Source organism: Brachypodium distachyon, chromosome 3 (assembly GCF_000005505.3).
Source record: "Brachypodium distachyon strain Bd21 chromosome 3, Brachypodium_distachyon_v3.0, whole genome shotgun sequence".
Lineage (NCBI taxonomy): Eukaryota > Viridiplantae > Streptophyta > Magnoliopsida > Poales > Poaceae > Brachypodium > Brachypodium distachyon.
The window spans coordinates 1,943,470-1,965,882 of record NC_016133.3 but is presented as its reverse complement, the minus strand read 5'-3'; the positions used below and the strand labels follow the sequence as shown (position 1 = coordinate 1,965,882).

The following is a 22,413-nucleotide window of genomic DNA, read 5'->3' as shown; positions in this document are numbered from 1 at the left end:
CAAATGCCCATTGTACAAATAACTTTCCTCAGTATAAGTGAAGCCTGATGCAAGGATGTTTGAGCAGGAGCCAAATTCGGTGGCCCTTTGTATGTTCGCAATTAGGAAATCCTGTAATGATTACAGCATATGCATGGCGTATCGATGTTGGAAAAAATCTGTAATCCTTTTGTAGTTTGTAGCCATTTTTACAATAGTGGCTGCAGTTTTCTTCTGCTGATCCTTTTTTGTATGTGAAGTATAAGAAATCCTGTATACGGAAAAATTTACAACGCATTTTTCTGCCCACTGAAATTCAGTTGTCCACATGAGGAGGTTGGCTAGGTATCGCACTCGAACTGAAACGTTTGGTCTTGCTGCTGCTGATCCTGCATTCGTTGCAGCTGTTGCTTCTCAGCTTCAATCTTTCTGAATGTTGTGGAGCTGATCTTGTCCCCTGTAGACTTCTCTGGCACCAGTTCCACCACTTCAATCTTCACGATTTGGAACAGAAACAAAAGATGCAAGAAGCTGAACACTTTAAGTTTATGATCTTACTAAATATGCAAGAAAAAAGCAGGTTATGATCTTGCAACCAAACCTGCAGTTGTGTGAGGCCTCTCTCTGCCCTCTTCCTGTTTACAGCAAACCCTCCTGGCAGTGTCTCCTTGCTGCTTCATGCAAGTAAACATCGGATTCAAGATTTCGGCAAAGGAGAAGATATATAATGTAAACAGTTTTTTCATGGCGCCTGGCCAAAACTTTCCTACTGAAGATTCGTTAAAACGAGACTTGAGCCTGAAATAATGTGAAGGCTGACCTGACAATGATTGCGTCCAGAGCTGCATCAACAATGGAGGGGCCATAAGGGTCCGTGATTGGCTCGACATGGACTTCCAGGTCAGGCTTGATGGACTGGAAAATGGAAATAAAAGGTGCACGAAAGCAAAGATCACATCAGAACCTCAAGGTTAGGCTTGCATTACTGACTGAAAATTCAAAATGGTCCAAGTGGCAGTGCACAAGTAATTGTCAGATGCTATAGCTAGGTGTATTAAGCTCTATGTGGAGAGCTGATGGTATTTAGCAGCTACTGATGTTTATGTTTGCTGATCTACATCAGGAAATTACGTACAGAATCTTGCTTTGTAAAACATGGGAAGTTGAGAACCAAGGTGGGGGATACCTTAATATAATCCTTGACATTTTCCATCCTCTTCTCGATTGGTTGTATGAGGTAAGCATACTGCAACACGAATAATCAATAGCAGATTAAAGATGCCCATCACATGTATTAGGCGGCATACACTCGTGATGAAAGAGAGAGAGAGAGAGAAAAAGCGACATGCCGTGGCCATAGGCAGCTCCACAAGCATGCTTTCAAGGGAATATATGCAATTCAAAGTAATGGTTGATTAACCCCTTGCTCCTACCAAAGTTGTGTCAGGTGCATGCCCGTGAGGGTGTTGAACCCCTGTCCACATTCAATGAACTTGTATGTATACACTCCGCTACAGTAGTTGCGAGGTTGTGATCATAGAAGTGAAGATCGGTTGCTAACGGTACTGCTCACCCACCTATACACCATTTCTTTATTTGACAACGACGTGCTTATGCTTTTGATGTTGACATGTGCTTGTGCATTTGATGCCGACGACGTGGATCTTCATGCAGATAGCACAGAGATCTAAACAAAAGGCAAGTTCTGTGGCATTTGGACGTTGAGCACCCAGACATTAATCTTGAGTAAATTTCGTGCGCCCAACGAGACATGACATGGAGATGTTGCGTATGCAGCATCGATCAGCTATAGTTGGCAAGTAATAGGAGAGTTGAGACGTCTCGTGCCCAGAACTTAATTTAAAATTGATGCCGCATCGGCATCGATCGATCGTCAGTAGCTACTACGAGTAGTACACGATCTCCATCAGAGTTTATTTGGTTACGAGTGGAGTGGAAGCAAGTGCTGCAGAACTAATTTGGAAGTTCATTTGAGAAAGGAGGAAAAGGAAGAATTAGTAGTGGTACCTTTTTCTTGGACAGCATGGGGCCGTCGCAGACGCCGATGACGATCCTCTCCCTCGCCAGCTCCGCCGCCGCCTGTCGCATCGCATCGCACGAAGTTACAGTAATTAATTAGTTCACAGGACGACGGACGGAGGATTCACGAGAGAAAAAAAAAAGGCATGCGATCCGGGGAAGAGGGATTAATTTGAAATTTTGAAACCAAAACTACAGTTGCTCCGATCGATCGGACGATCGAATCGGATTCTGATGCTAGAGCGAGAGAGAGAGGGAGAAGAAGAGCGGCCGAGATGATGGAGGGGGAGGTGGCGGCGGAAGACCTTGAGGAAGAGGTGGTGGCCGCGGTGGAGGCGGTCGAAGGTGCCGCCGATAACCACGGCCGCGTAACGGGACGGCGGCGTTCTCGCCTGGTCGGGCTCGCCGGAGCCGGAGCCCGAGACGGCTTCTTCTACCACCTTGGGCGCGGCTACCTCGTCGTCCACGACGGCGACGGGCTCGTGTGCTCCTGCTGCTGCTTTGGAGGCTTCGTCCTCCATGGCGGCCACCATACCGACGGAGGAAGCGGGGGAGAGAAAAGGGGGATCAAATTCGCGTGTGCGGTGCGGCGTGGGAGGGAGCAGCGCAGCATTTTATATGTCATCCCGCTCCTTTGACCGGTTGACTGACCAACTGACAGACTGGGGTTGGAAGTGCCGTGGGCCCATCATGTCAGACTAGAATTTATATTTTCGGAAAAATTACTGCCACGCCTATCGATGATATAATAATATACTCCCTCCGCTCGTTAAATTAGTATGTATTTTTTTGACCGAGCATTACTCCGTCGACGTGTGATTTTGTGATACAAATCATAACTATAAACAAGCACGGAGTACTTTTGAATACGAATACGATGATATCAATTTTATTTCAGAAAATTATATATTAGTAATAGTCTATTTTTTGGTCAAAGGCTCGGTCAAACGAAACAATACAGGGCTTAATTTAAGAAACAGAGGGAATAAGATGTTTTAACTTTATTCTGAATCAAATTTCTTTAGGTTTGATTAAGTTTATAAAAAAATACTATACAAACATGTACTCCGTATGAAGTAGTATTCGTAGACACTCATGACGGAGTTCATAAGAGCACCAGTATATATTTGTTCCAAAGGAATGGTGGGAGCAGTAAGTTGGTAACGAATCAGGTTCACCAAGCGCTTAGCATGTGCTCACGCAGTGACCCAGCTGTAAGAATAAGAAATGGGTACTAATATAATCAATCGTTCAGGAATCAGGATGCCATCAAGAGTTGCTTGGATTCAAACAGATGAAGCTCACATGGAACCTCTGGCTATTTCCGCACTCTTCATTCTTCAAACACCCAAATATATAACCATCTTACTGCATCATATGCGCCCCCCCTAAAGAACATACATGACGTTCAAAAAAATACAACCAGACTACAACTCCCTTCCAAGAAAATGCTCAACCACCTTGTTAGCGAAAAGATAAATCACTATCACCGTGTCGTCGTCATTGTCGGTCATACCCTAGCTGGGGAGCAGATCTTGAGGAACTCGTCGATCTTGGCGGAGTAGAGGTGCGGGAAGCTCCGGTAGTGGTCCACGTGAGGCGAGGAGACGAAGTCGTAGGCGGAGACGCTCAGCCCCCGCGATCTCTGCATGCCGATGAAGCTCTCCACGCATTCTGCCGGTATCACCCTGTCGGCCGAGCTGTACAGGTAGAACTGGGGGCAGGACGGCTGCTTCTCCGAGAGGACAGCGAGGACCTTGCGTAGTCTCCTGTGGGCATGATCAGAGAAGGGGCAGGAAGAATGTCAGGAAACAGTGGGCCCATCAGATGCATTTGTGTGGTCAGTGTGCTTTGGAAATTGTAGGTGTTTGCTGGATCAACGATGCACTGACTAAGACAGAGAGGGAGAGAAAAATAACAGCATGAGGCTCGAAAGAATGAGACATGGTTACTCACGGTCATCATGAGCTATACCATGGATAATTCTCAGGATAAGAATTAAGAAGAAGCAGTCACACAACATCAATATATCAAGTTCAAAGCATGTTCTATGTACCAGCCCAAAAGCAAGTCTTTATTACAAATTCTAGATATAATCTACGATCTAATACAAGCCTCCAGGACCATGCAGGAAAAGGAGAAGAAAATAGCAAAGAAATTGAAATATTACATGAGTTCTTTGAGATATGAATTGGGCCTAACCTAATGATGACTCTGGACCCTACAGATGTTATTGGATAAATGGAGCAAGCAGGTTCCAGAACAGAGGGTCACAATAGTGTTATTACACTATTGTCCTGTGGATAACCCAAGTTTCAGGATGCACGGAAACATACTTGGTAAGAGGCAAGCATAGCCTTAGTTTTATTACACTGAATATGCTACTGCATTTTCTTTATGATTTTTATATAGATAGCGCTGTGAAAAAGAGCAGTAACATGTTACAGCTAAACAAAATAATCATGGTAATGTTATTTCAAGGCATATACCTGGGCTGATTTTACTATGTGGAAAGACATGAGCTGTCTTTTTTGTGCAGAAAGACATGAGCTGTCAATGCCATGTAACCAGACCAATAATTAAAATAGTGAATGGACTTACTGGTTTACGTCAGGTAGGTGAAGGACAATCTCAAAGAACTTCTGTAGAGTTGACAGAAGAAAAGTTTCACCCCATGATGGTCTCGTCAACTCAGAGACAGAATTCACTTTGTTCAAGGCACCATTCAAAGTAGATCCATCAAGAAAGTCAGATGAAGGTCCTGTCAAAGAACTGCTTTTCTTCAGCATGGCAGCAGAGAACCCAGCAGCCCAGACCTGAATTTAGAGTACGTATGAGAAACTCCAAGTATACATGTTTATTTGCATGGGAAACTAAGTACAAACAAAAACAGATTGCCACACTGAAATGCCCCATGAGTAAAATGGAAGAAGGGAATTGCGGCATTTACAAGTATCAGTTAACATCTTATTTCATGTGTACGGAATTCACATGCTCAACAAAATAACATTAACAAACCTCCGGTCTTATCTCTAGAACTGGTGCAGAGTCTACAATGCATCCCCTTATCCTCTCAATTATATCAGCCCTTGATTGTAGATTCTCAAGTACTGCACCGTAACTGGGAAGAAATTAAAAGCATTAGCCCTATAGACACTAAATTAAAGCAATGCACATCAGAATAAAGATACTGATTATAACCACAGCTCCAAGCCTCCACTTCCAGTCAAGTTTTGAGTAAAATGGAAATTTAAAAGTATCTTTATCTAAATGGCGCATATTTTCACTTGAAAATATTGGACATGAAGCTAGGTTTACAATACCAAAAAATGAACTCCGTTGGCTAAGCACTTTCTCAATTAGGTGGTACCAAACAGACCAAAATTAACCAAATCAGACATAAAGTTCAGCACTATATATGTCAGTAACAACAGCACTCCTGCTCCAGACCCGATCACTGTAAGGAAACAATGGTGACTCAAGACATATCAAGACATAACACAATAACCATGGCGTTCTCTCCTCGTCTGTTTATTCAACCTACTCATCAAAATATCAACAGGGGCATGTATGATGCGTTCCTTTTTTTTCTTTATGAAAGAGTTAAATTAAGCTATCTCTCCACTCTTTAATTGCAGGCATTTGTGATGCGTTCTTCAAGAAATACCCTGAATTCAACTATTTATGTTCACTTTCTCCATTTCTCCTAGATGTTGATAACTAGGTGGTGGAAAAACACATACAATGGAGAACCACAAGACAATTATTAGACCTAAAAGACAATCAGACAAAAACAGAGTTCCCCAGAGCACGCGAGCACAACCCTCTGGTTTCCCCAACCAGCAACAGCTTGCACGGACAAAAGATGCTCCTCGCCTCCTTAAGTTGCCTAACTCGAGATCTCTTCGGTAATGGCACGCCTACTCAATCAAACAAGCACGTTTTACCCACCAACATCGTGTTAGCGAGTTAACCAAATCGCCACAATAAAAACATGCTGCACCAAGCAACACCTAGTGCAAGCACCACCACGTCAGTGTGGAATCAAGGGACCAATCCGTGGTGCATACGGTGCCTAGCTACAATGCGTTCGTTATCAACTTGCTATATCCGGATTTAGTAAAAAAGAGTAGACGGAATTAATGGGATTGGGGGCCGTCCCCGTACGTACGCGAGCCAGCCGGTGTTGCTGAAGGTGTGGAAGAGGAGCGTGCGGCGGCGGTCGGCGTCGCACCAGGCGGCGATCTCGGCGGCGAGGTCGGCGACCCTGCGCTCGACGCGGCGGCCGAGGTCGAGCCCGACGAGCTCGCGCACGGGCACCACGAACCGCACGGACCCGACCCCGCGCCCGCGGTACAGGTCCGCGTACCGCCGCAGGTGCTTCTGCCGCGCGCCCAGCCAGCCCAGCAGAACCACCAGCGTGGATCCCTCCTCGTCCCCTCGGCCGCCGCCGACGCCGCCGGAGCCGGAGTGAATGGACGCGTCCTGCGGCGGCGGCGGGTCCCACTGGATGAAGGGGTCGGAGTCTGGCGGGAGGAGGTTGAAGAAGGGCGCGGAGGAGGGGAGGGAGATGGAGGAGAAGCTGGCGCGGATAGAGGAGGACGGGCCACGGCCACCGGGCGGGAACGAGAGGGAGGAGCACGCGACGGGTCGACGTCGCGTCTGGCGGACCGCGGCGGCGCTGGTGCTGCGGTGCGCGGCGGCGGCGGCGAGGAGGCGGACGGAGCAGGCCGCCATCGCCATGGCCTTTGGCTGGCTGGCGCGCCGGCGCCGCCCTGCTGCGTCAGACAGAGGAGGAGGTGACGAACAGACGATGGGGGAAGAAGAGAGCACGAGCGGACGGCTTAATAATGGCACGCGCATTTCTCCTCACAGCTAGGAGTGCATAGCACTGACGCGTGGGGCCGCTGTCGAACCTTGGGCCCTCCATGTCACTGGGAGTGGACTTTCGTTCGCTGGTGCGCTGGGCAGGGGGGAGTGATGGGGCGCACATGGGCCACGGTCCACGGAAAACTGTACTGTTGTTAGCCGGGTGGGTAGTAAATCTGCCCATAAAAGCATTCCTCGTCCTGGACTGTGGAAACGTGAGATGTTTGCCCCGAAATGGCATTCCCTCTACAAAAACAAAAATTCGTCAAGAAGCTCTTTTCTGCTTCTGTTGACAAAATGATCGTGGTCCATGTACGGGAGGAATCGTGCTACAAAATCCTACAAATAATTTTGCCAGCTTATATCGGTGGGCGAAAGAAAAGAAAAAAAGACTGTTAGCTACCGTGGACCGTGCGAGAGACGGTCATTTCCACGGACAGGGTGCAATATTACAGAGACAAATCGAACGGTTGTACAGTACGATTCTTGTGCTCCGTCAGGCCCAAAATAAGTGATATGGATTTATATAGATTTGGGACGGAGGGAATATCAACCAATGTGAAGATTTTATCAAACACGCTCCCAAAGAGGATAAAGGGATCTTGTGAATATAAACGTAACCTGTCCTCATGGTAACCAAACGAATTCTGTTCGCAATCATCACATGATAAACAATCAGTTAAAGGATAAGCACCACCAGACTGTAGAGGCACAAACAGTACACAGGAGTCGCGGCTTTTCTAAAAACAACAGTCTAGTTCTTTGAGGAAATTCTGAACGCGCAACAGAGAAGGAGAAAGGCCTAGATGTCCATCGGTGCCGGGGCATCAGCCGGGGCCGCGGGATCAGCGCCTGCAGCGCCCGTGTCATCCCCCTCCTGCATCGAGCTCGATTCAGCCGGCGCATCGGCCGGTGGCACCTCGTCGGCGGCCTCCATCGAGTCAATAATCTCCTGGATCCTCTTGGCGTCGATCACCGAGAAGGGCTCGACGGTGCCATCGTCCTTTCTGCCGACAATAGAGATGGTGCAGTTGGAGCTGGTCAGCTTCTCACCTTGGAGGGTCTCCTTTATGGCTGAGAGGGCGTCTCTGATGAGCTGGTCCGGGGTGTAGTCGTTGAATTTCTCGAATCTGCGTTCGAGGTAGGTCTTTGCTGCCTGGGAGCGAGAGCCAATGGCAAATGCCTGGTATTCAAAGTAATTCCCGCTGGGGCAGTTGTAGTAGAGATGAGCTCCAGACTCATCTAGTCCAGCAACAAGGAGGCCTACACCATAGGGCCTCTTCCATGAACGCTGTGTGCAAACCTGCAATGTAAGAAATGCAACATAAATACCTTATCCACCAGAAGATGGGAAGAGAAATGCCTAGTTATCAAGACAATGAAGTTGCTATTGAGGGTGCACACCATACTATGGAAAACTAGATGCCTCCACTCGGATATGGTCTCAAGGATGAGGCATGAGCAATAGATACAGTACAAACTGAGATTATCAGTGCTGCTATGAAGTGTAAATATATCACTAGCGTAACTTGACCTTCCGGTAGAAAAGACTAAATGGTTTTAAGCACGAGCAAGAAACCAAATAGTTCGCATCAATAATGTGTTTCTACTAATGATCATGTTAATGATACATTTTGTTTTCGCTTTAGAGGGGAAAAGCAAGTAAATTCTACATGGCAGACAATAGGAACGTTTAGGACAGAAGTATGCTTGCCAGAAAACATGAGAATGAAGTTGCTACTTGGTTATCTAAATATCTGCTTCTGCAAGTGTCTAGTCTGTAAGCTAGATGTTGAGGCACTTTTAGATATTTGCTATAAGCTAAAATAACGAAAAGAATGAGCAGGTAGGCAATTTGCTCATCACGGAGAACAGATCCTACATATGGATGATACTAGATCTATAAGGTCTTCTGCTGTATCAGTTGGTCCTATTTCCTTTTAGAAGGTTACATGATACAGTCATGCATTCTTATTGTGATGGCAAATGTCTGATAATAAGTGAATAATCTACGAGTAACCATATGCTAAAGAGGGAAACTAAGATAAACTTGTCAAAAATCAATTCGCGTGTAGTTTATCATCTATACACATGGATACAGTAACTAAGGGAAAAGGGGAACGACAGCCGAACATAGGAAAAAGAAAGCATGGTCATTAGCAATCAGATTGCCAGTTATGTGTCATACCAGTAGCACTGAATGTATAACAAACTTTATGACACACGGCATATAATTTGAGAACGATAACTTGAGGAGTGACACGGGATAGGTAACTCAAATTGTAAATAACTTCCACGCAAACCCAATTTTAGAATCTACTTGTGGCTAAGTAGTGGCTTTGAGAATGAAACCACAAGACAGACCATTGATTGTTCCAATCGATCTAGAACTAACAGACCCAAGCTTCCTCTCTTTGTAACCATATCTGCTTATTTTGTAATTTTACCTACCGAGTAGTTGAATTATAGAAGTGTCTATGTATGCTGCAAGGACCGGATGAACAAAACACACCTTGAAATCGATCCAGGTTGGTCTTCAATCATGTCTAAAAGTTTTTTTTCTTCCCATACTAACTGCCCCAAATTCAAGTGCAGCGCAGTACGACCATTTGAATGAAGCAAATTCAACAAACTTCACTTGCAAAGCCTAATAACACTACATGCTTTAGACATAACAGTAGTCACAACTGGTTGACACAAACATTTTAGATACTTTATACCAGTAAAATCTAAATACACATAAGGCTGCCTTTATGAAAACATGTACAACTGAAAATCACAAGAGCATGCTAATACTTGAGAATCATATGAACATGGGGAGAACTCTAAACCTTTTAGACCACGTCTTTCAGTAAAATAGTGACGACTCATCAGAGGGAACTCTGATACCGCGACAGTTCTCAGTTGCTGCACAATACTACAATCCTATAGAGTAATCTAGCACAGCACTCCACGCAGCTAAATTGCAATCACAAATCAGAGGGAAAAGCTTCACGCTGAGGCCGGATCCTGATCCGTACCAATCGCCAAATTGTTCAAATTCTAGATTTTTTTTTTACCATTGGTGTGTGCTCCCCACGACATCATCCATCAAAACCCTAATTACCACCCAAAATCCTAGCATAAATTGCCGTCCTAACCACGGAACCGCATCCCCCGCTCCAGATCTGATCCCTCCACCAGGAAACACTAAGCACGCGAGCAGATCGAGACGCACAAAAGAAAATTAAAAACAAAGGGGATCGCGAGTAGAGGGGGAAACCTGCGCCTTGTCGGCGAGGCGGAGCGCGAGCCTGGAGACGGGGAGGGGCGCGTCGTAGACGAAGGCGTGGTTGATGCACTCGGAGCGGAGGAACCTGGAGAGGACGCGGCCGTCGGCGGTGAGGCCCGCGAGGGCGACCCCTGCGTGGTCGGCGACGCGGAAGACCTTCCGCTGGTGTGAGGAGAGCTCGTTGGCGGACTTGTTGGCGGCGGCGAGCACGGCGTGGGTGGCGGAGCGGAGGCCGACGCAGGCGGAGCCCTGCTTGACGGCCTCCATGGCGTACTCCACCTGGAACAGCCGCCCCGCCGGGCTCCACGTCGTCACGTCCGTGTCGTACTGGTTGCGGAACATCCTCGAAGCTTCTCTTCCTCCCTTCTTCCTCCTGCTATTCGATCCGAGGTGTGTAGGGTTTGGGTCTGTGGTGATTCCCCTCTTCCTCCGACTACTCCCTCTCCGGTTTCCTTTTTGTTGGTGCGGTGTTCTTCTTGGGCTCCAAGTCCAACCCCAAGGGGAGAGAAGGGGAAGAGGAAGCCCCTCTGGCCCACGAGTCAGTGAGAGCTGTTCCTGGACGCTTTTGCCCCTGTAGTTCTCTTTTGGGAAAAGGCTAACCCGTTGGGCCGTCAATGTTTAATCGAACTGGGCCTCCTGTAGCTCCGCACCGGCCTGTTTGCGGAACAGGCACCTTGCACAAAAAAACATACGGAGTAGAAGCAAATTGTTTTCCCTAAAAAAAAGAAGCAAATTGTTGTCCTAAACACACTAAAATGAAAGTGTCTCGCCATTTTCAATCCTACAGGAATTTGAAAACAACAGTCATTAGTAGATGTTTTGTACTCCCTCCGTCCAACAGAAAATGTCTCATGTTTATTAAATTTTAAATGTATCTAGACATGACTTAGTGTATAGATGCATTCAAATTTAGTCAAAGTTGAGACATCCTTTGTTGGACAGAGGAAGTATGAATTTTACAGGAATTATAGTTGAAAGAATATGCATTCAAGGCAAACTTAATTGGGACTAGGTGTAGCGATGATGCAACCCATAGGCTTTTTTTAGGTCTCCATAGAAAGAAAAGGAATCTAAGGATTGAAACAATTCAAAAGTACTATATGTACACATCATTCAATCCAAAGAGACTCTTAACTTTTTTGTATCGGCTGACATTGCGGCATAAGCTGGTTACATGTACTGAATAATTCTTAGCAAACACCGTTATTTGGCGAGTGACCGTGGCACTCGGCAACAATGATTTCTCCGGTAGCGGTTGATACGTCGATCATATGGGCGATATTTCGGTAAAGTTGAACATTGATGTGACTCAAGTTCGCTTCACTCCTATAAAAAATAGTTCCGACCCCGGAGCCGCCCAGACGTGAGGCAGATCGTTGAAATATATTCATCAACTTGTCCCAATAGTTTGAGTTCATAGGTACAGTGGAAAAAGTTCATAGTTCATAGGTGAATTGGGCAGTGCATGCAGCACATTGAATATGTTTTGGAATGAAGGGAATATATAAATATACTGCATTTATAGAGAATTTGTAGTTAGATCATCAGATATAGTATAAACCTTGACGTGGAGATTAATGGATTCCTTTAAATTGGAAGTGTTTATCTGATCCTGGCAGTAATTAATTAAGGAAACGGGTTAGGACCCAAAGTTAAAGTTAGAAAACGGTGAAGCTACCATGGTGCCTGAAATAGTGGAGGGGCAGAGGCCGCGCGAGCGAGCGACAGAGGAGAGACCATGCCGGACCGGAGGAGCCATGCATGGAAGGACCAACTCTGAGATCATTCCCCATTCCCCATCCTTCTTCTCCGCCGATCCCCCCAAAGGCCGTCGTCTCCCAGGTAGGCAATCAATCAATAACCCGATCGATCTCTCTTCTTCTTCTCCGACCAACAATCGAGGAATATTGATCGATCGGTGTCGCAATGGCAATGGCGGCGGCTGCAGGGGGCGCTCGCTCGCCGGCCGGCCGGTGAAATCGATCGAGGAATAAATCAATCAATAAAACCTAGGCGCGCGCGGGGTACGACGGGCGCCGATAGATGAGCACCGCTGGGGATGAGGCCGCCGGCGGCGCGGCGGCGGCGGGGGCTGGGGCGACGACGACGCGGGCGCCGAGCATGGCGTCGTCGGCGTCGCTGCGGCACCGGGCCATGAGCGCGTCGTCGAAGCTGCTCCGGAGCTCGCTGAGCCGTCGGGCGTCGCAGTCGGGGCGGCAGCGGAGCAGCAAGGTGATGTCGGTGGCGATCGAGGACGTGCGCGACGCGGAGGAGATGGCGGCCGTGGACGCGTTCCGGCAGACGCTGGTGCTCGAGGAGCTCCTCCCCGCCCGCCACGACGACTACCACATGATGCTCCGCTTCCTCAAGGCCCGCAAGTTCGAGATCGACAAGAGCAAGCAGATGTGGTCCGACATGCTCCAGTGGCGCAAGGAGTTCGGCTCCGACACCATCATCGACGTTCGTTCGTCTTTCATTCATCCCCACTTCCTTCGTCTTCTTCCTGTTTGCGCTTTTGCCCACAAGGCCCTGATTTTGAATTTTGAATGGAATCGGGGAATTAATCCATGGCGGCGGCCGGGTTGGGTGTTGTAGGATTTCGAGTTCGAGGAGATGGACGCGGTGCTGGAGCACTACCCGCAGGGGCACCACGGGGTGGACAAGGACGGCCGGCCGGTGTACATCGAGAAGCTGGGCGCCATCGACACCACCAAGCTGCTGCAGGTCACCAGCATGGACCGATACGTCAGGTACCACGTCAGGGAGTTCGAGCGCGCCTTCGCCGTCAAGTTCCCGGCATGCTCCATCGCCGCCAAGCGCCACGTCGACCAGAGCACCACCATCCTCGACGTCTCCGGCGTCGTAAATACCCCCACCCCTCCCTCCACTAAGCAATCGATCCACTCGCCATTTTGTTTTCTTTCATGCTCCGTCGGATATCGGATGCATCTCTCTCTGCCCATTTTTATCTGAGAAAGAAACAGACAAAAATTCATGCAGCGTATATTGTTTGTTTGACGTGATCGTGCAGGGGTACAAGAACTTCAACAAGGCCGCCAGGGATCTCATCAGCCGCCTCCAGAAGGTCGATGGGGATAACTACCCTGAGGTAGAGTACATCAGATGCCCACATATATATGTCATTGTGCTGCACGATACTACAATGTCATTGTTCCATTTGTATTAATTAAATCTGGAATTGTCATGCTGTACTGACCCAATTTTCAAATGTTACTTGTATCTGAACAAAATTTCTCTACTAGGTGTACAGAAAACATAAAATTTGTTCAATGTTGACAGAATGACAAAAGCGCTGATGATTTTAGTTGACAATGCAGACGCTGTGCAGGATGTTCATCATTAACGCCGGTCAGGGGTTCAGGCTCCTATGGAACACTGTCAAGTCCTTCCTTGACCCCAAGACCACAGCCAAGATCCATGTAACTTGTCTCCTCTTTCCTTCTCCTGCATCATCCATTTGGATCATCAATACACTTGATCAAGAGTTAATTGCTGAATACCCGATCGACATTTCTAATTGAATTTCCCTTCGCAACTCGCACCTTCTGGTTTAGGTCCTCGGTAACAAGTACCAGAGCAAGCTTCTGGAAGTGATTGATCCCAGGTTTGTCCAGGAAGTTTCCTTTTTTTTTCTAACTCAAGCTTCTGGTTCTGAAGAGCTTACATTTTACAGACAATGCAAATGGGATTGCCTTACAATTAGTATCAGCAGCATTCTGAACTCTCACCTTATGTTCTTGTTTTGTGGAGCTCGGCAGTGAATTGCCTGAGTTCTTCGGGGGCACCTGCGTGTGTGAAGGCGGTGGTTGCATGAAATCCGACAAAGGACCATGGAAGGACCCTGAAATCATGAAGGTTCTCAAGGATTAGAGTTCATTCATGATGAATAGGAAATGTATACTAGCTATAGTGCAGATTTGTCAGTGAAGACATATAGTATGAACATTTCTGGTTTGGCTCTTCAGATGGTCCAATGTGGCATGGGGAGATGCGGAATGAACAGCTCGGACCCTGTCGCCGCCGAGGAGAAGACGATCACCGAGGATGACACCGCACCGGCCCCCAAGGTTGTTAGGAACTTTTCTTATATGCATGTATTATATGGCCTTTCATTTTGGTATGTTTTGCATCTCTGAACATTGCATATTGATTTCATACTCAGAAGCAAGATTCGATGCGCCGTGACCGTGACTCGGCCGATTCTCCCAAGGTCCCACGCGAAAAAATCGAACACCCGCAGATGTCCCCCCTCCATGAGATGGCAACTGCAGAGACAAAGGTAATATGAATCCTTCATGAAACACATGCCACAACTTCGTTAGCTATAATACTACATCTAATGTTTGTCGGATTTGCTACAGTAGTAAACATGGCACCATTTTCGATAGTACCTCCAATTCAGAAAGGCAAAGCATGTACACTAACTAGTTTACCCCAATTTGTTGCTTCTCCGAATTAAAACTTGCAGGCTCCTGCAGCCAAGGAGGGCAGCTCAGCGCCCTACGATGAACTCTTTGAGAAGAACATGGATTTCAACTGGAACGGCGAGGTCAGCGCCGAGAAGCTCGCCCTCGCCAGAGGTCAACCCTCGCATCCTTCACCCAAACTCAGTACACCACTCTTTAAAATCAGTAAAAAAGATAAAATACTAAAGTATCGAAAACTGACAAAAGAAAAAAAGAAAACAGTGAAAAATGAGTTCGTGAAGCATTCAGAACCGACTAAAGGCAAAAGGAAGTTACTAGTAGTATAGATTGTGAAAAGTTGAGACAGCTGACACCATATTGCCACCACACTCCTCAATAAGGTGCAAAAATGAATTAGTGAAGCATTGGCAACTGAGTGACTGACAAAGAGCAAAAAGGAAACAGTAAAATATGTGAAGCATTGAGAACTCACTAAAGGCAAAAAATTTAAAAAGTTACTACTCCCTCCGATCCTAAATTGTTGTCAAAATATTACATGTATCTAGACGCTTTTTAAGAATAGATACATCCATATTTGAGCAAATTTGAGTTAAGAATTTAGGATCAGAGGGAGTATTAGTAAAGATCACTGACCAAAGGACAATTTTTGAATGAAGTAGAGAAAATGTGGTGTTGGTTAACGTTGTGTGATTTTCTGAAGAAATATGTGTTACCCCTGTCAACTCAGATATGTACGCGTCGCTGCCGGACGCGTACAAGCACGGCGACGCGGGCGACCGACAGGTGGTGACGGGGTTCATGGCTTTCGTGATGGGGGTGGTGGCCATGTTCCGGGTCGGCAAGATCGCGCCCAAGCGCGCCATGGACGCCGCCATGGGCATCGCCACCATGGAGGCCATGGCCAAGAACCGCAAGCTCCTCCAGGCCCAGCAGCACGGCGGCGGTGGTGGCGGGGGCGGCGGCGATTGCGGCCCGGGCGTGTCGGTGGCGCAGTACGAGGCCCTCGTGAAGCGCGTCGGCGACCTCGAGGAGAAGATCGCCGCCATCGGTGCCCGCCCCCCCGAGATGCCGGCCGATAAAGCCGAGCTTCTCGCCACCGCCACCGCTCGGCTCGAGGCCCTCGAGACCGAGCTCGACACCACCAAGAAGGTAATTAAGCCTGCCTAGCCTCTAGAATGTTCTAGAACCATGCATCAAGTGATAGGCAGAGCCATGTTGATGAGTGGTGTTTGTGAATGCATGCAGCTTCTGGAGACGTCGAAAGGGCAGCAGGAGGAGGTGCTGGCCTACATCGAGAAGAAGAAAAAGAAGAAAGGGATGGTAAGGCTCCTACATCTATACTCACTGCACTGAATAATAAATACAATGGTACCAATTTTATGTCAAAAATAATGTATCAATCGAGTAATTATTGGTTAAGCGCTCGGCTAGAGAAAAAGAAATACTCCTTCCGATTCATATTAATTGTCTCAAATTTGCCCAAATATGAATGTATCTATGTCTAAAAAACGTCTAGATATATGTAATATTTTGACAACTAATATGGATCGGAGGGAGTATATATATTTTCAAACGGAGGGAAGTGGAACCGATGATTAAAATGAAAGGGTGCGCGAGAGAGGTAAGTTGGAGGAATTGCATTTTCCACCAATTTTGGATGATCAAAATGAAGTACTAGTTCCATTTCATTTATTTCATTCATTCATTCACCTGGCTGAGTGTCTACTGCTTCTTCATGTACTCGTCTTCTTATATAAATCAAGCTGATTTCATTAAAGTTTTGTCTCCAACAGCAGAACCCGTTCCGTTGGTGAAGAAAGGGTTGACAGACGACGACGAAGATATTCAATCTGGAGCAGCAAAGAAGCAGTGGAAAGAAAGGAAGGAGATGCTCAATCTGGAAGCCGCCGAGGCGAGCCAAGTGCACACCATTTTTTGGAACACGCGGATTTTGTTTCCCCAACCATATTCGGGCGGGGAATTTGAACAGCTGCTTTGCTTTGTGTGACATTTACCCGCCGTTCCAAACATATGCTGACCGCTATCTTGTTGAAACATATTTATTTGTGTGTTTGTATAGATTGTAAAGCCATTTTTTTTTGCCTTTGAAACTCTGCTCAATGCGGGCTTGGATACATACCATGTGATATGAGTAAAAGGCTAGAATTGATCATTGATCTGGTTGCACACGCAACCATGTGCTCATAATCCAACTTCGCTCTTCCAGCCGCTCCTACAACTACAATCAGTTTTGCTATCAAGACATGTGCTGACGAGCTGAGCATACAACAGGACTACCATAGCGTTGACGAGCTTTGTAAAATAGAAGTAAAAGAAAACTATCCTAAAGTTACTCTGTAGACATACCAGGCAATGGAATCAATAACATTGATGGGAGAAACAAAAGAACATCAGCTGATCGTGCTGAAATTGCATACCATAAACTTTCTCCCCAGAATTATTCACATGAAGGAAGAGCAGAATTCGGTGCAAAAACACATTTATTTATGTCAGTAGGTTCTGTTGATTTACAACTCATGTCTCTGCCATTCCGCACTTGTCAGGAAAGTTAACAGGTTGGCTGATTACATCATCTCTTATGCCATCTTGGGCATCTCAGAACGGAGAAAGCGAACAGGGGTGTTCTTCCTCGTCCTAGTAGCAAAACATCGCCTTCTTCTTTTTCTGCAGTAAGAAGGTGCATGTTAGAAATTGATCAAGAGGTCAGAAAAGACAGAGAAAATATCACAGTACGCGTTACAGACCTGAGCCTTGGCAATCGCCTTACTATCGACGTAAGCAAGTAGTTCCTCTTGCCTGATAAGAGCCTCATGTAAAGCCTACATAAATTAAACAAAACGTGCGGGGTAAGTGATTGTCCATTGGACTAGTGTGAACCTTTATCTGCATGACCAATTGTCATTTCCGCATAAAGCTGAAATGGCCAGAACCTAGGCACTGTGCAGCATGGAATTACCTTCTTTGTTACAATGAGTTCGGCTTCCAGTGCATCCACACGGCGGACAGCAGCATTAAGCAACTCTTCTTTCTCGCAAGGCATTTCAGAAGGTTTTTCTTGAAGCGTCTGAACCTTCTCTTCAAGCTCTGCCAGCCTTTGCAACACTAAAGCAAACAAGTCAGCTTCAGCAAACCCAGGACCTGGCGAAGGCGGGCGAAACTCCCCTTTTGCAACGGGGTCTGGATATAATGCAGAGCACTGTTCTTCTGAATCTTTTTTATCCTGCAATCTCTTTGTGGCAAGATCTTTAACTGACCGAAACAGCGTTAAAATAGCAAGCACAAAAGCCATCAGAGCTGGAACAATCTGACCCAAAGACCAGTTGGATGCCCTTGTGGTGCTTGTTGAAGAAGAGTCTACATTAAAGAACATCAGCAGATTTCAGGCTTCAGTAGTAACAAAAGACATCTTTCAGATCCTGAAATCAAATTGACAATAACAAACCTTTCGACGGGAAGGGCGTCTTCCGAGGCAGTTCTCTCTTCCATGTTGCATCCACAGCCTTGTCAACGACAGGAATGTCGTATTCAGGCATACGGGTAGAAAAGCTAGTGGCCCTGATCATCTTGACCTGAAAGGCAAAAGGACAAGTTGAAACCTGTGAGTCTAATCCCTATGCATAACAGAGGGACAAGGAAAATGGGTATGTAAAGCTTTTTAAGATGTGAAAATTTTAAAAACTGCTTGCCAGGAAATTAGGATTGCAAGGAAATAAGTGTTGATTGGAGTTAATTGCTATATCTAAAAGGATTTTTAAGAGATGGAGACAGGCAGTTCCAATTGTTTTGTTCATTGTGGTATTTGGTAATTATGCAAATAAAGATGAACCATCGCATATTAACAGTGCTCAATGTTCTAGATTTAGTGCAATCAGAATTTCACTAGGTTATGATTGACATCTTATTTGAGGTGACAGAACAAACTGACTACAAAATAACAGAAGCTTAGAACAATAATCTCAATTACCTCTTCACGAACAGGGGTCAACTTAGGATGAGAGATGTAACTTCTAAGAGCTTTGGGGGAAGTAACATCTTCCGCTTCAGATCCAGACTCCGCAGTTGATGTATCGCTCCCGCGTATCTAGAATTCCACATTAAAGTAAAAATATATACTTGTGTAGATCTCTCAGGCAAGGAACTATACAAGTTGATTGCATCATGTGAGACATACTGTTTGGTACTTGGACTTGGCATAAGAAATAATTGTTTCCTCTCCATTGGAAACGGTTACAATCTGCCGAGCACACTGGGCCTCACCATTAAGGACTTTCTGGTATCAATGCACAATAATCATATTAGATATGAAAATAGTAACAGGAAAGTAACCCATGATAGCTAGTAGACGAATAGCAGGAATCTCATAAGCCATACCTTCAGTATGTTGGCATCCTTCCATGGCCCTTTTTCTCCTCTAAGGCACCCTCCATATTCAGGACAGGTACAAGTGCCACCAAGAAATTCTGGCAATTCACTGATTGATGTCCACAAATGGAAGGAACTATTAGAACTGAGGACTCAACGAAACAAGTATATCAAGAAGAGTTCAGTGAACGCCACTTACCTAGCATCAATTATTTCAAGCAGTTTACTTTGATATTTATTCCCAAGTACCTGAAGAAACACAAGAGTATCTTGTAAATCAAGTAACTTAGGCATGAAAAGGTATCATGTAGTCCGTGCAAAGGCTTACGTGTATCTTGGAAGTGGTTTTTGGGTCAATGAAAGATTTCACTGTGCCCCATAACATCCGAAATCCTGGGCCAGCATTCACAATAAACATTTGATATAGAGTCTGGAACATGAAACAGAGAAAGAGGGATATTAAAACCAAGAAGTCAAAACAAAAATTTTAGACAATGCAGTGTGTTTATCAGAAGATTCGGGTACTTAATGGAAGTCCATACCTCAGGATAGTTATCATTGTCGATTTTCTGCAGTCGCATAATTAATTCACGTGCAGTTTTGCTGAAATTCTTCAAACCCTGCAAAAGCATGTACCAAGTCAGAACTCGCTGATTGACAAGTTTATGAAAAAAATTAACACTTTGTCGAGATTATATCAGCAACATACCACACCCTGAACATCCAGAATTGTTGTGCTTGAATTAATGTGCCTTTTGGCAGCAAGAGAGCATGCTGGAAATTTGATCAAGAAACTCCTCTCGAATTCCTTCACATGGTATTGCACATATCGCTCCAAAGTTGTTACATTCATAAGCTTGTTAGGGTCAACCTTTCCAAGCCTTTCAATATATACAGGTCTCCCCTCTCTGTCAACACCATGATAACCATGAGGATAATATTGCAGAACAGTGTCCAGCTCATCGTACTCAAAATCCTACAGAGTAATGGAGTTGCATGTGTCATTTGTAGCCAAACAAATACAAACCCTATTACTAAGACATTAGTTTCAGCTAGCCAACCTCAATAATTGTATCTGTATGATACTCTTTCCTCCATTGAAGCATGTCCATCCACATTTGCTTTGCTTTCTCAATGTCAAATTTCCTTGCTTTTAAAAATCTTTACAAAACAAATTTTGAAGTTAGATTGTAGAGGCCCACTTGCAGTATGAAAAAAAGAAGAGGCGGGTCAAGCTCATATGAAAGGGGTGCTATAATTAATAGGGTTATACCTCAGCAGCATATGATAGTCATCATGCCTTGCAGGTAACAACTCATCCAAAATTAGCGCCTGTCGAAATGCTTCTACTGCTTGCAGCTCCTCTAGATCACGGAAATCTTCAATAGACACAGAGAGAACCCGACTGCCACTTTTCCTCCTGTTCTTCTTCTTTAAGGAATGCCTAAGCTTACTCGATGCATCTATAGCTTTCTTCTTCAAAGAGCCCATTCTTGTCTTCTTTTCATCTTCAGACACTTCCATGTCTGACTTATGGTCTCTCCTCTCATCATGACTTGAACATCCTTCAAAACCTGAAACACCATAAATGCAGATAAGCAACTGGTCATGCAAACTTGTGTTAGTTTTACTAATCTACTTCAGTGCAAAACTGACTTCTTGGCAGTAAGGAGTCATATAAAATTATCTAAAGCTCACCATACTTATGAGCATATCATTGGGTTTGTCGAAAGAAGTATCAAGTTCGTCCAAGTACCAGAATTAGTAAACAACCAAAGACAAGGTCATGGCAATTATTTTAACAAAATAGCTTTGGGCATATCATTGTTGTGAACAATGAATCCGGCTAGCAAGCTAAGGTTTCAAAAGATAATTCGATGTTTACAGCCTTACGTAGCCAGAGCTACAATTAACATAGGATACATGTGCTCTTAATTGAGAGGTCCATTCCCAGCTTTCCAGCAGTTGATACCAAACTACATTGACAGGTACTTGCATTAAAATGTCTGGCATCCTTGTCCACCAGATTATTGATCTTAAGTTTAAGATCTGAACAGGTGACGGATGAAGCCTCACCATGTGGAAATTGCATTGGAACCTTCTTATAACAAAATAGAATCCTCCCTTGTAACCTACCAAATTGCTTGCCTCAGGACGAACCAGACAAAAAGACGTAAAAAAAAAAAGGTTTACAAACCCCCAGAAAATCCTACATAGGCTTAGCTAGCAGGGCCATGTCATAAGAAACTACGCAGTCCAACCAAAAGACTACATCGCATCCGGCCTCCCTCCGATGAGACCAAATCAACGCAGTATTGAATAGGTCAGACCACAGATATATCAAAATCGCGGCCGCCAAACCGTAACCAGCCTGCTGCGGCCCAGCGCATACGCCTCCATATGAAAAAGTATAAGGGTCAAATAAAAATCTAAACTTCTACGAACTCGCAGCCGCCAACCAATCTAACCAACACTGCTGAGGCCGCGGATCGCCCAATGCGGCCAGGGCCAACCCTCGAATCCGAAGGTCAACAACGAAGTCGCGCGCGCGCACGCGAGAGAGAGAGAGAGGGAAGGGGGAGGAGGAATCGGGAGGTGTCTCACATGGGCGCGCGAGGCGATCGAGGTGGCCCGACATGGACGACGCTCAGCGCTGGATCGTCTCCTCCTCCTCCTCCGGTACGGCGCGCGGCGGGCCCTTCGGAACCCCTGCAACGGCGAGAGACAGGGAAGAGAACCCGCATTCCCGTCAGAAAACCCTAGCACAGAAAAATCCCCCACGAGGCAAAAACATCAAAAGCAAAAGCGAATCCGGTCCCCTCCCCCCCGGGTCCGCCGGGGGAAGGGGATCTCGCCTCCCGCACACCCACCCACCTCGACTCAGGCAGGAACAACGTCGGCCGCGGAGGGGAGGCTCGCCGGCGAAGGTGGTCCGGCGCGGCGGGGCGGGAATCCGAGGAGATTTTTTTTTATCGCGGCAGTGGCGTCGCGTGGGGGCGGGGGCAGGAGTTTGGTGGCTAGTGCCGGTGGTAAAGTGGTGGAAAGGTCGCGAGAAGAAGAGGAAGAGAAGAGGGGAATACGAGGGAGATGTCCTTTGCCGGTGATTCTTCTTCTCCTATATATCTTCGGTTTCTTCTGGGGATCCTTTTGCGGATCGGTCCCTCGGGTTTGCGGGAATTTCGTTATCGGTTCCGTCTCGGCGGGCGGGCGGCGGCTCACTCCGGCCGTGTTGGAAAGAGAAGGGCGTTGGATCATTTATTTTTATGGATGGAAAAGGGGAAAACGACGTTGGATTATGATAGAGTTTTTTTTTTCCTTTTTGACAGCGCCGACAGTGGCCTTGGATAGATAAGTTTTTTGTTTTTTACTCTTCTCTTTTTGACGCGAACGGGGTGCTTTTTCCGTCCAACAAAGTATGTCTCA

General features: G+C 46.1%; 5 protein-coding genes and 1 long non-coding RNA gene across 7 annotated transcripts; 1 reads left to right on the top strand and 5 right to left on the bottom strand.

The window, feature by feature from the left end:
- Window positions 1-58: 58 nt before the first annotated feature.
- Window positions 59-2,626, bottom strand: LOC100835851 (phosphopantetheine adenylyltransferase 2). The gene is made up of 6 exons (XM_003570840.4): window positions 2,325-2,626; window positions 2,008-2,079; window positions 1,166-1,225; window positions 800-894; window positions 581-650; window positions 59-473 (listed from the first exon to the last, which is right to left on the bottom strand). The coding sequence occupies exons 1-6, from the start codon at window positions 2,550-2,552 to the stop codon at window positions 321-323; spliced, it is 678 nt and encodes a 225-aa protein (XP_003570888.2). The 5' UTR covers window positions 2,553-2,626; the 3' UTR covers window positions 59-320.
- A 608-nt stretch (window positions 2,627-3,234) lies between these two features.
- On the bottom strand, window positions 3,235-6,840 carry LOC100835542 (transmembrane protein 53). The gene is made up of 4 exons (XM_010235468.3): window positions 6,191-6,840; window positions 5,038-5,140; window positions 4,621-4,835; window positions 3,235-3,788 (listed from the first exon to the last, which is right to left on the bottom strand). The coding sequence occupies exons 1-4, from the start codon at window positions 6,760-6,762 to the stop codon at window positions 3,530-3,532; spliced, it is 1,149 nt and encodes a 382-aa protein (XP_010233770.1). The 5' UTR covers window positions 6,763-6,840; the 3' UTR covers window positions 3,235-3,529.
- A 633-nt stretch (window positions 6,841-7,473) lies between these two features.
- LOC100843181 (proteasome subunit alpha type-1) lies at window positions 7,474-10,655 on the bottom strand. Its single transcript, XM_003574106.4, has 2 exons — window positions 10,151-10,655; window positions 7,474-8,191 (listed from the first exon to the last, which is right to left on the bottom strand). The coding sequence occupies exons 1-2, from the start codon at window positions 10,499-10,501 to the stop codon at window positions 7,691-7,693; spliced, it is 852 nt and encodes a 283-aa protein (XP_003574154.1). The 5' UTR covers window positions 10,502-10,655; the 3' UTR covers window positions 7,474-7,690.
- A 1,205-nt stretch (window positions 10,656-11,860) lies between these two features.
- Window positions 11,861-16,782, top strand: LOC100835230 (phosphatidylinositol/phosphatidylcholine transfer protein SFH12). The gene is made up of 13 exons (XM_003570838.4): window positions 11,861-12,001; window positions 12,108-12,619; window positions 12,755-13,021; window positions 13,191-13,268; window positions 13,498-13,599; window positions 13,735-13,784; window positions 13,939-14,035; window positions 14,146-14,247; window positions 14,343-14,459; window positions 14,649-14,760; window positions 15,335-15,756; window positions 15,853-15,927; window positions 16,401-16,782. Exons 2-13 carry the CDS (start codon window positions 12,203-12,205, stop codon window positions 16,419-16,421), a joined length of 1,860 nt encoding a protein of 619 aa, XP_003570886.3. The 5' UTR covers window positions 11,861-12,001; window positions 12,108-12,202; the 3' UTR covers window positions 16,422-16,782.
- On the bottom strand, window positions 13,344-15,329 carry LOC112271801. Its single transcript, XR_002965251.1, has 6 exons — window positions 14,923-15,329; window positions 14,614-14,775; window positions 14,339-14,445; window positions 13,909-14,021; window positions 13,723-13,831; window positions 13,344-13,624 (listed from the first exon to the last, which is right to left on the bottom strand). It is a non-coding gene; the product is annotated as an uncharacterized LOC112271801 (long non-coding RNA).
- Window positions 16,783-17,004: 222 nt separating the features above from the next.
- LOC100838403 (phosphatidylinositol/phosphatidylcholine transfer protein SFH6) lies at window positions 17,005-22,092 on the bottom strand. Of its 2 annotated transcripts, XM_003574090.4 has the most exons (15): window positions 21,865-22,091; window positions 21,595-21,699; window positions 20,264-20,564; window positions 20,052-20,151; window positions 19,700-19,966; window positions 19,533-19,610; window positions 19,319-19,420; window positions 19,190-19,239; window positions 19,000-19,099; window positions 18,800-18,898; window positions 18,593-18,709; window positions 18,071-18,197; window positions 17,585-17,982; window positions 17,373-17,447; window positions 17,005-17,292 (listed from the first exon to the last, which is right to left on the bottom strand). In XM_003574090.4, the coding sequence occupies exons 2-15, from the start codon at window positions 21,626-21,628 to the stop codon at window positions 17,263-17,265; spliced, it is 1,878 nt and encodes a 625-aa protein (XP_003574138.1). In that variant the 5' UTR covers window positions 21,629-21,699; window positions 21,865-22,091; the 3' UTR covers window positions 17,005-17,262. The 2 variants fall into 2 exon arrangements, with proteins under 2 accessions (XP_003574138.1, XP_024317726.1); XM_024461958.1 differs by lacking the exon at window positions 21,595-21,699 and having other exon boundaries at window positions 21,865-22,092.
- Window positions 22,093-22,413: the final 321 nt, after the last annotated feature.